We start from the raw sequence: 12,538 nt of genomic DNA, 5'->3' as shown, positions 1-12,538 counted from the left end.
CTCAGTCTTAACTGCTGTTATTATGATAATTACAATAGTTCCTGCCTGAGGTCAGCACAGTTTAACATGGTTGAACCACTCCTGCCTCAGAGCCATTTGGTGCCTCTGAGCTGCAGGCAGTTCCAGGCACACGGCAAGTCCACATTGCCATCAAGCAAGCCATAGCATTTTACTCACAGACTCCATCTAAATTCTCTGTCTCCTGCAAGAGACAAAGGTTGCACTGCCAGCACAGCCCAGAAAGCCGGCATTTTAAAACTGCCAGTTTTTTCCTGCTGCTGAGTCAGGAAAATTTCATCGTGGCAAGCTGCCAGCAAAGAGCAAAAAGCTGTGTTAAACTGTTTTTTATGAGTTTAAAATTAAGCTCTCTCAGGTTTTTAAGTGGATTTAATTGGCCACATTGGATGCCATTCTGTAGTATGGAGGAGTGGGTTGTCTCCTGCCGCCCAGCTAGCTTAACCCCCAAAGTAACCACAAAGAAATTGTATTAATTTAATTACTGCCTGGCCCATTATACCTAACCTCTTCTTGGCCAACTCTCACATCCTGATCTAACCCATTTCTGTTAATCTGTGTATCACCACGAGGTCGTGGCTTACTGGGAAAGATTCAGCAACTCTGACCTGGTGACTTCATGGCTGCTCTCCCTGTCTGCCTTCCTCCTCCTAGCATTCAGTTCTGTCTTCCAGCCTATCTAAGTACTGCCCTATCAAACAGCCAAGGCAGTTTCTTTATTTAACCAATGAAAGCAACACAAAGACAGAAGGACCTCCTACACCATTATGCACCCATGCTTGTTGTATGGAGGGATTCAGCTTATATAAGTGTGATCCACGTAGTCATAGTCACAGAGTGTTCATGCATAAATTGGTATTAATATTTCTAGCAATGTTTCACTGTTCTAGAAATGCCTCAACATTTCTACTGCTTCAGGGCACACATCTACTATACCTGGATCTGATATTCCTTCCAACTCTTCTTTATGTCTTTTGGCTTTAGAAGTGTGCAAGGGAAATCACTGACAATGTGTGATGCAGGTATCACCTTTGGATTAGGGCCCTCCACAGAGGAATATTCTCTATACTTTGGTCATTTTGCATCTGTGTAATCTTCTCCATCTACCTCACAATTAATACATCCTGGTGAGGGTTTAGAGGTGCCTGACTGTGGGTATAAAGTGGAGAACTTGGGTTCATTTAGTGACTGTCCACTCATTAGAATAACAGCATTAAATCTTCCCTAGGATTTATCACCTAGTCAGGTACAAGTTTATCACCAAAATAACATCACATCAGTTACAGTTTGTGGAAGGAGCTTCAAATGCAGCAAATGTATCGTTACCCCAGAGCTTTAATGCCATTGTTGCTCTACAGGCACTGCTGTTTTTGTCTGAGGCATAGCTGCTGCACATGAAATTATCCCTGCCTCAGCTGATGACAGTACCTCTGCAGCCACAGCTGCTGCCTTCCTGTGGGTGTCTTAGACTGAAAGAGTATTAATACAGCTTTAACTCTGTCCCTGTCCTTTTATTTTACCAATAAGGATTCAATTGCTGGGTGAAAATCTGGGTGAAAATCTGCTAGCTCAGAGAGGCAGAGCTTCTTACACACCAAGGGGAGATGTTACAGGAGACTGGATGACTCCACTGGGAAAAACAACAGTTAAGATGGCACAGCCCAGATCTCAGATTCTAGGCAAACAATGAACAAAGCAACGACATGGTAAAGGTTTCATGGAATATTTATAGTTACAGAAGATAGAAACTCATTAATAAAGGCAAGTTTCAAACACACTGCTTGAGCAAACTGTTGGGGGTTGCAGCAAAGAGAAGTCTCTGCAGTTCTCTGATGAGATTCTTAGTATTTGTGCTCTTGTACGTTACATATTGATATTGACATTCCAAAATGGTTAACTTATTTCAGGTGGATAATACTTAATTTGTTGGTAAATATTTTACCACATTTCACACACTCATGAAGTTTGCTGAATGAATCATCTGATGTGGTTTCAGGTTTGAAGAAGTAAACTTTTTAAGACATTTGATGGATTTCTCCCCTGTGTTAATTATAACATGTATTGAATAAGGATATTAAGATTAATAAAGTCTTTGATACATTCCCCACAATTTTAGGGTTTCTCTACAGAATGATGATTTCTTTTATGCTGTAGAAAGGATGAAGATGAAGAAAAACATCTGTCACAGTCTTTACACTTGTAGGGATTCCCTCCAGTATGAAGTGTCTTGGGGCTACTAAGGGATGAGTTAAGATAAAAGGTTTCATGACATTCTCAACACTTGAAGGGTTTCTCTCCAGTATGAAGTTTCTTGTGTCTCCAAAGGGATGACTGATAATGAAAGGATTTGTGACATTCTTCACACTTGTAGGGTTTCTCCCCAGTATGAATTCTTTGGTGATCCTGAAGATATCTTGAACTTGAAAACCTCTTGCTGCAGTGTACACAGATATAACAACTTTCTTCAGAATGAATTGTTTGATGTTGTCTAAGGGATACAGATGAGTTAAAACATCTGTCACACTCTTTACATTTATAGGGTTTCTTTCCACTATGAACTTTCTTGTGTCTCCAAAGGGATGAGTGATAATGAAAGGCTTTGTCACACTCTTCACACTTGTAGGGTTTTTCTCCAGTATGAACTTTCTTGTGTGTCTTAAGGGATGAGTGATAATGAAAGGCTTTGTGACATTTGTCACACTTGTAGGCTTTCTCTCCAGTATGAACTGTTTGATGATCCTGAAGATCCCTAGAATAGAAAAACCATTTGCCACAGTGTACACAGGTATAAGGACTGTGTGCTGAATGGATTGTTTGATGTCGTCTAAGGTATATAAGAGAGTTAAAGCTTCTGCCACAGTCCATACAATTGTAGTGTCTGTCTTCACAGTGAATTGCTTGATGTTGCCGGAGGAATGAAGTGAAGCAAAAACACTTGCCACACTTCTCACACTTGTATGGTTTCTCTCCAGTATGTTTTCTTTGATGTCGTCTAAGGTATGAAAATGAGCAAAAAAAACCTGCCGCATTCTTCGCATTTGTAGGTTTTCTCTCCAGAATGAATTCTTTGATGTTGCTTCAGCACTGAAAGATAGTAAAATGATCTGCCACATTCTTCACACTTGTAGGTTTTTTCATCAGTATGATTTTTCTGGTGTATAAAAAGTGATGAGCGAGTATTGAAGGCCTTGTGACATTCTTTACACGTGTAGGGTTTTTGTCCAGTATGAAGTCTCTGGTGTATGGAAAGTGCTTTATAAGAACTAAGGCCCTTACCACATTCTTCACACTTGTAGGGTTTCTCCCTTACATGAATTCTCTGGCATTGACTAGATTGTGAGTTATAATCAACGGCCTTGGAGAAAATGCTATAATCTTCGGGTGAATTTCCTGTGGAGCAAATGTTGAGATATGAATAAAGGTTAGAAAATATTCTTCAAACTTACAATGCTTATCTTTAGAAGAAAACATTTATTAATATATATTGAAGCAGTGAAAAAAGAGAGTCATTTCAAAACTTAGAGGCACGAAATATAAATGATAAAATATTGTAGGTAGAAATGATCTATGCTTTTAGTAGAATAATGGAACATCCAAATAGAACATAGACATATTGGCATATAATTCAAAGTTAAATAGCTAAGTAAGTTGCAAGGGCATTTTACTAACAGGAATAACTCTATCAAATGAATAGAGATTTTATATTGCAGGACACCCATAAAATGAGAAAGTAGCTGAGTCCGGGAAAGAAAAAGTTAATTTTGACTTTGCAAATTTGAGACAGAGTCTAATACAAACGTTTTATCCTGCACATATAGTTTTACTTTGGGAGTACAAAGGATATGCTGCATACATAGACAGTCTACATAAAGACAAAACTTAAAGTCCGAATTCAGGACATTATTTTACATTTTATTTGAAAGACCAGAAAATATATACCTGAAACATATCGAGTCATAGTTAAAACAAAACAAAACAAAACAAAAAAACCTTCAGATTCACCTGTACATAATGTAAATTTGATTGAGACAATATACTTGTTAATAAAAAGATGACAAAATTATTCTTTCCTTTTTTATTTGTTTTGGGTTTTAGCATTTTTTAAATATTTATTTATTTATTATGTATACAGTGTTCTGACTGTCTGTATGCTTGCTGGCCAGAAGATGGCACCAGATCTCATTACAGATGGCTGTGAGCCACCATGTGGTTGCTGGGAATTGAACTCAGGACCTCTGGAAGAGCAGTCAGTGCTCTTAACCTCTGAGTCATCTCTCCAGCCCTTGTGTTGGTTTTAGAAGACAAGGTTTTTCAATGAAGATCTTGCTCTCCTGTAACTCACTATCTAGAACAGGCTGGCCTTAAACACAATATTAGAAGGAGAAAAACATTTCTACCTTCCATTATCCAGCTCTCTGCAGTTTCTCTGTATTCCATGTCTCCCAATATGGTAGTTGAGCATACCGAGGGGACCCTTATACCTTATACTGGTTAAGGGAGTGTCATGGTGGTTCAAATGGCCATGCCCTGTACCCTGGATTTGCATGTCCTCCTCTAAACAAAGGTGAAAGCACAGATGAGATGTCAATGGCAGATGTTGTAAGCAGTCATCAGCAAAGTGGTAGACATGACTGAGGCTCTGCCAGAGGGGCCGTCAGCACAACAGGATAAACTCTGGGCACTCATTCAAACTAAGTCACATGTGCCAAGTGAGGACCCATCACATCAGGTAACAAAAGCAACACAGCCTGAGGAGGAGGTGAGTGGACTGTGAAAGCTCACCCAGAGCAGCCATCCTGAGTTATCTGCCAGAGACATCTGGACCAGCTCCTTTGTTATGGATCTTTTTTTTATACAATAAGAATATGTATTACGCTCATCATTAAAACTGATGGGTAAATGGCTAGTCAGAATTTTCTGGGAAGAAAGACTGCTAGGAAGAAGAGTGGCAGAGTGAAAGAAGTTGCCAGAAGATGCAGAGAAAAAGGTGAACACACTGTATTTAAAGAAGGAACTGCAATGTGATAGAGGGTGAGTAAAAATGTTGGTTCATTTAAAAAGTTAAGAGCCAGCTAAAAATGAGCCCAAGCTACTGGCTGAGCATTTACAATTAATAATTATCCCCATTTCAGTTTTTTGGTGGGGCTGTTGGGACAGAAACTTCCGCCTAAAAATGTCATTCCAACCCGGCACACCCTGGAGTACATAAGGCATGAGGAAGCTCAAAAGAACTTCTCACTACACAAAAGCAGAGCCAAATGGTAGTCTTGTGCCCCTCATGTGGGCTGCAGTACAGATGTGCATCTCCTGACAGCTCCCTACAGATATGAGCCACCAGCGTGAGTTCCACCAGCACAGTGGGTGGCAGCATTGGGGTTTTGCTCATGTGAACAGAAAAGATTACAGATGTTCAGGAAAGACAGATCCAGACGGTTAAAAAAAAAATTTAAATGGGTTACAGTGTTTAAAAATGTACAAAGTCTTATGGGAGAAGAGAAAAATACTATAGATGGTCAGAAAATACATATATAATTTTAAAGTAAAGCAAAAGTCCTTATAGGGGGAATAAAGTAATATGAAAGTTAAGACACACAAAAAGTAAAATACACTGAGTGTCTGGAATCCGTGTGTTACTGTGTTGTATGTGGATTTTCTGACTGCTAATGAAGGGATGGGAGCTGCTGAGACTCACGGGACTGTGAAAACGACTGGATTAAAGCAACCTATGCAGTTTTCACATGTCTTTACTTTAAAAGGAAAAAAGGAGGGAGAGAGAATATACTCTATATACTGTGAAGATGTGTTGCTTTTATTGTTAATAAAAAATTGGTATGTCTCTGGTTAAACAGGATTTTTGGTGCAGACCAAATCCTGGCATTAGAAAAGCAGAGTCAGAGCAGTGACCAGGACTCTGAGAAGCAAGGGGAAAACATACAACATGAAGAACAGGCACTGCCATGTGTAAGAGTGTAGAAGACACAGGGGTTAATGAAAATGAAAGACCTAACTTGTAATAAACCTGAGCCGTCATTCAAGCATTTATAATTAATATAGAGTCGCAGTATGGTTATTTGGGATTGGATGCCAGCACAGAGCTGATCCATCGAGCTAATGATGAAAAACACCGCCTAAACTCATCAGTACTGATCCCATTAACAACCTAGACTAATGAAAATATACACTAAGGACGTTTGAGAATCAACAGGAGACCTTGAGAAGAAGTGATCACAAGATATTTTCATCCATTTGAACTCATGGTAACATTAGCCATAATGCTTCCTATACTTCTACCAAGGATGGCAACCCTGAATGTATCTGACATAAAACATATTACCAGTACTGATGTATCTAAAAACAACAGATTGACACATATAAGTTTGAAATTTCTTTAACAAGTTGTTACTGCATAGGTATCCAAATACCAGCCCTTGTACATGATAAATAGATAAACTTGAAAAAGAAAACCTTAAAAGTCATGGAGTCTTACAACTCACTTAAAGGCTTAAATCTACTAACCATTATGAAAGAGAGGCACACAACACTGCACTCATAACTGGTTTGATGGGCATCCCTGAATCAACAGTGTAAGGCCTTGCGGGTTATTCTATCCTAGTCTTCCTATGTCTAATGGTCATGACCTGGTAAAGCAATTGAGAAATAGTATTGAAAAAACACAAACCGCCTCTGTTAAATTGGTGTATCTAATGGTTCAACACATTCCCCTTATACGATAGGCTAATGCTTTGATCCTTCCCTAAGATCAGCAGGGAATGCACAGCCCAAAGAGCATCCGGTTTGTATAAGTTTTATCCAACTGCTTCCAACCCCCCAATTGTTCTGACCAACAGAACTGACACTGTTGAGCCTTCTGTCTCTGCCTGGCTCTCTGTGATGGAATTGTGGGTTTGCCTTTATTAACGCATTATGGTTTCTTTTCTGTAGAGATCTTTCTGTCATGAGTCTGCTCTCAACCTCTTTAAATAAAAGACTCTCGGTCTTTACAACTCTGAGTTCTATTTCCCCGAGTCTTACACTACAATGGAGAATCAACAAAAGGAAAGACCTTGGAGGTCACTGTAAGTAGAAGCACAGCTTGTAATTGGGGAAATCCAAAGCTTAAGAGACTCAAACCCTCATAAAACTGAGACAAGAGAGACAAGGAGAGACCTAAAGAACGATTCCCATGGTATCATGTGTCAAAGTAAATGGGAAAACCTGACTTTTTGTTGGATCTCTGGGTCTCAGCTTTGCCCCTGAACCCCGCATTCCTACACACCTGGGTGCACCGTGGCTGCTGCTGGTCTCTTCCCATCTGAATGCTCTGGTCTTTGCTCCAGAAATGTCACCAGGTGTGGCTTAGAGACAACAAGACCTATTTGTAGATAAAGAGAAGAAGCTGCTAATAGGTTCTTCTGACATGTTTATTGACATGTCACTTCCTGCACATGGCTTGTAAGCACAGACAATAGCAGACAATAAGTTTCTTAAGTGTTTTTAGACACGATCACTACAACACATGATGAAGTCTACAACATCCAGATTCTGAGTTTCATTTCAAGGGAAAAACAGTAAAACTGAATTGTAAAACACTTCAAGTAGAAAGTAAGCTCCACTTCTCATGCCACCGAATTTCTAAAAGTCCCACTAGAGTGAGGGAAAGACATATCCATTTTAGAAAGGTTAAACTCAGAGAGAAGCAAACAGTGTAAGGAATCTTTCTACTTTCATTATTTATTTTAATTTTTCATAAAAAAATCAGGAGTCAGATAACGGCTAAGAAACTGAAAGATCAGAGAAGCACCTACTTCTTCCATTCCCACATCCAAAGGGCAGAGATCTTGTCTCAGCCCAGCTTTCCACGTCCTGTTCTCCTCTCTACAGTCTTCCTATCTCTATGGTCAGCTAGAGGCTAGTTCTATCATCTGACTCCAACAAAGCTTTATTTGTCAGAACAGAACACAATCAAAGCATCACACAACATAGGGATGTCAGACCTTGGGTTTACAAACAATTGTGAGCTGCCATAGGCGTGCCGGTGATGTGGGATTTCCTGCCTGGGCTAACAGGCCAAACAGTGTTGTAATTAATATAGTTTCTCTCTGTTTATTCGGGTCTGGGCGGCCAGGAAGGAAAGTGCAGTTTCCTTTTACTTAATAGTTTTCTAGAAGAGCACTCAGTGGTCTTAATGACTGAGTCATCACTTTAACTCCAAAATGATATTGAATACAGCGATATCCTTAATATTTTTGAAAATGAAGGATATGAAACTGACTGTTGAAATGCTCCCATGAGAAACCATACAAAGCGAGGAAGCTACATGTTGATGGTGAAATAAGAAGTCACAATAGATGAGATGCTCACCCAGGAATTCAAGGTTGCTGTAATTCTCCAACATCACATCCCTGTACAGATTCCACTGAGCAGGATCCAGACATTCCCTCTCTTCTGGAGAGAACTCAATGGCCACATCCCAGAAGGAGAGCATTTCCTGAAATAAAGATCAGTGAATGATACCACACATTAATTTAATTAAAACCATAAATAATTTAAATGACAAGAGGCATTAGGCTGGATAGAACTTGAAACTATCTAGGGCCTATTTGAAAAGAGAGAGAAATAATTGAAAAAAATTTCTACCAAGACTGTCCTGTAGCCAAGTCTAGGGGCATTTTCTTAACTAGTGATTCCTATGAGACAGCACAGCCCACTATGGGTGGTGCCTACACTGGGCATGCAGTTATACATGGTTCAGGAAAGCAGTCTCGGGGAGTCAGAAAGCAGTGTTCTTCTGTGTCTTGTTCTCTACCTCACGCCTAGGGTTCCTGCCTTGAATTCTCTCAGTGATGGACTGTTACCTGGAGTTGGAGTCTAAAATAAACCCTTTCTTCTCCAAGCTGACTCTCATCACGTGCTTTAGTACGGCAATAGAAACCCTCAGACAGGCATCACGTGTCTGTGGATTTCTCCGAGGATGAAAGAGAGTTAGAAATGTTCTTCCACAGGTAGTAATATTCCTCAGACATTTCTGAAGTGGTCACATGATCTCACACTGACCATCGGTAGTGAAGACAAGGTAAACAAGCCCATAAGGCCAGGTAGACACGATCAATTTGAGAAAGACATGTAAAATGAATACATTCACAGAACATGCATTTAGTGTCATGTGCTATTACGCACCACACATATATGTATTCCTCACAGGAAGTCACCGTGAAGGAGAAGGGATTTCTGAACAGTTTATGCGCACAATCATGACAGTGAAGTGTAATGAAAATACAGAGTCTGATGCAGCAGCTCTGGCTGTGCTGTGGGCTCAGGATTTCTACAGAGTTCAGTAATGATGCAGATGACAGTGACACGGGACATGAGAAGGAGCAGCAAGGGGAAGAACTCACGGACTAAATACCAGTTAAGTATCTGATCATATGGGAAAATAGGCAAGAACAGGACTAACAGTACTGCTTGAGATTAAGAATAGAATACACATCACTTCAAGCTTTCGCCCTTTCCCCTTCCTATCTATTCTCTGGCAGGTACTGAAGAAGGGGGTTGCGGTATTCCTAAGCATGTTTGCACACACGACACCTGAGTGTCAATGTGCGTAGCTGAGAAATGGAATCGCTGATGCTATTTTCACATGTCAAAATTTCCTAATTTTAGATTTTATGTTTTTATATATTTTAAGTAATGTCCCAAAATGATTTATAAAAACAGTCACACATCATTTTTCCTTTTGATCACTACAGGAAGTTTCAGCAATTAATTAATAAAGAGGTATTTGTAATAATCTCATGGTTAAGCTTTGTATTCTCAGTTATGGTATGTTCACCCCTCAAACACTACTTTCCAGACTTCTGGAATGCACCCTACATAAGGCACATCCAGCTTCAAAACTGCTGAATGAGATGACTAAGCCTCACAGAATATTCTAGTCAGGACTTGACCATAAATCTCAATTTTCTTTAGGGCCCCTTAAGATTACCAGGGCCCCCAATCAGCAGGAAGCAGTTTAGAAAGGTACACTACATAAGCAAAAAAATGGATTATGAATGTTTGTCTTTGTTTAGAGTGTTGGTTACAAGTTGTTATGGATAATGGTCAGAAAGAAAGCTAAACAAAAGAGGCTTGATTCACAGTTCAGGAGTAGTGGAGGCTGGTCCTAGAAGCAAGCCTAGAGCAATAAAATGGACAGAGTATGTACAATAAGAATTCTTGCATTTCCTCTTGGTGTCCCTCAGAAACAGCTTTCGGAGAGACGGACAAAACTGAAGACTAGGTGGGATTGGTGGGAACTCAAAATGATGCTCAAAGATAGGATGGGATTGCAGGTCAGGATCTAAAAATTAGGGACCCTCCATTCAAAGTAGACAACCTATGAATCACATGACATAGTGCTTAAAACATGCACCACAGACATCATGAAATAACAACTCGTAGGTCTTTCTTCCAGGGCTCTACACACACAAAAGTGGCAAGAAACAATCACTAGTTTTTGCTGCAAGCCACCAAGTTTTACAATTTTATGACTCAGAAAGTGAATTAAACCATGAAAAATATGGGAGAAATATAGTACCTGCTTTGGAAACATGAATTATAGACTATGATTTTTTTTGCTGTGTTTTTTGATTATGTTTTGCTGTGTATGTTAGCAGTCTAGATGTATTTGTGGATTTTAATAGTCATACATTGTTTCTGAGTCTCCTTAAAGCAAAACACTGACATTAGAGTTCAGTAAAAGAAGCCTGGGGGGAAAGACACAGGGCTGCCAACAAGGGGAACTGGACTGGACCTGCAGAGGAGCAGGACCCACCATTAGCAGTCTGCTTTACTGGTTGGCTATGCAGTGCCCCGTGGGAAGGACAGTGCAGGGAGTGGTTTGGTTCTGGCTCACTGTAAGAAGCATCTGCTCACAGTGCAGCCTCTGCTGTTAGGACAGGGGAGGCATCCCAGCTGCAGCTGCAGACAAAGACCCAGGAATGTAACCGCAGTAGCCACATCAGTCAAGAACTGCAGAATGGAAATCAAGAAACAATGAAGTCTCAGATTAAAGTGAAAGAAGCAAACTGTAAAAAAACAGAGAAAATCAGAAGAAAGTACATCGGATCATGACAGTAACTAACACAGAGTAATATGCAAAAAAAAAGAACATTTGTTGACTATAGGCAGAGCTATTCAAAGGAGGCAAAGAGAATTCTTTCTCAGAGAGCAATGCTAACAGGTGTGCAGTCATCGCTTTAACAGTCTTCCCCGTCTCCTCTCTCTGTGAGGCTGGAAATCCATCAGGGAGCATTGGTATACATTAACCCTGGGCTTTTTCTAATTCCGTTTAATTTGGTCTGATTCCGATTATTGCATAGGCAGAGAGGCTTATCGAAGAATAAAATCTTTTTATAAACCTTGAGACCATACGTTAAGCCAGTTACAAAGTAAAGGACAGATCAGAAACCACGACTGTTCTAAAGATACTAAGAAATCTCAGCTGGGCGATAGTGGCGCACGCGTTTAATCCCAGTAAGCCTTTAATCCAGGACTCAGGAAGCAGAGGCAGGCGGATCTCGGTGAGTTTGAATCCAGTCTGGTCTACAAGAGCTAGTTCCAAACAGGCCCCAAAGCTACAGAGACACAGTCTCGAAAAACCAAAGAAAGAAAGAAAGAAAGAAAGAAAGAGAGAGAGAGAGAGAGAGAGAGAGAGAGAGAGAGAGAGAGAAAGAGAGAGAGAGAGAAAGAAAGAAAGAAAGAAAGAAAGAAAGAAAGAAAGAAAGAAAGAAAGAAAGAGAAGATACTGAAAAATCTCACAGCATCCCTGGGAGAATGGGTCAGAAGTGAGGCAGGCTTTCCCACCATAGCTGCTCAGTGAACTCCCAGCTCCATCTCAGGAGCAGGCAGTCAGCTGACCATCCTTAGCTTGCAACCCTGAATCTCGTACTACTCCGCGCTACCAAACAGAAGTCCAAGGCGGACTCGGGCTGCAAGTGGCGTCCTAAGGAAACCATCACTCAGGGCACTGTGCCCTGACCTGCAACCATCAGGCGTCCCAGCCAGTTGAGCACAGCACCTCCAAGGCAGCTTCTCCCGCCTTCCCACCCAGCCCAGGTCCGCTCCCTCCAAGACGGCCCCGCACCCCGCACAGTGCCTCAGGCTGCGCTGCACCCTGGACCAACCTCCACGTCAGAGACGCAACAGGAAAGCCAGACAGGCGGGTCTCTCCTCCAACTTTGGGAAAGTCGCTCAGGTAGACCAAAACAGGAAATGTGATTTCCTAGACAGCTAATTGTGACGTCACAGACGCAGGGACTACATTTCCCAGAAATCTGCGCGAAGCATACATCCCTAGGAGGTATGAAATTAGAAACAAAACTAAACTAAATAAAACAAAAATAAATTGTATACCCAAGTTAATTATTCCCCAAAATGTTACTCCACGGCGCCGGATTCAGATGCAAAGCACAAGAGGGTTTTTAATATTCAATATGGAGTTTGAACTACATCTCAAAGGAGTAGGTGAAGCAATGTGCAGCTTGGA

At 40.7% G+C, this 12,538-nt stretch overlaps 1 protein-coding gene across 1 annotated transcript; it reads right to left on the bottom strand.

Annotated features, from left to right (window-relative positions):
- Positions 1-2,868: 2,868 nt before the first annotated feature.
- On the bottom strand, positions 2,869-12,282 carry LOC125415901 (zinc finger protein 58-like). The gene is made up of 5 exons (XM_087897009.1): positions 12,177-12,282; positions 10,826-11,022; positions 8,377-8,503; positions 7,292-7,387; positions 2,869-3,405 (listed from the first exon to the last, which is right to left on the bottom strand). Exons 2-5 carry the CDS (start codon positions 10,826-10,828, stop codon positions 3,008-3,010), a joined length of 624 nt encoding a protein of 207 aa, XP_087753135.1. The 5' UTR covers positions 10,829-11,022; positions 12,177-12,282; the 3' UTR covers positions 2,869-3,007.
- Between the last annotated feature and the right edge of the window lie 256 nt (positions 12,283-12,538).

Source organism: Myodes glareolus, chromosome 15, assembly GCF_982192425.1.
Source record: "Myodes glareolus chromosome 15, mMyoGla1.1, whole genome shotgun sequence".
NCBI classification, from domain to species: Eukaryota; Metazoa; Chordata; class Mammalia; order Rodentia; family Cricetidae; genus Myodes; species Myodes glareolus.
The sequence above is the reverse complement of the archived record's forward strand: the minus strand, read 5'-3'. Positions and strand labels throughout refer to the sequence as shown.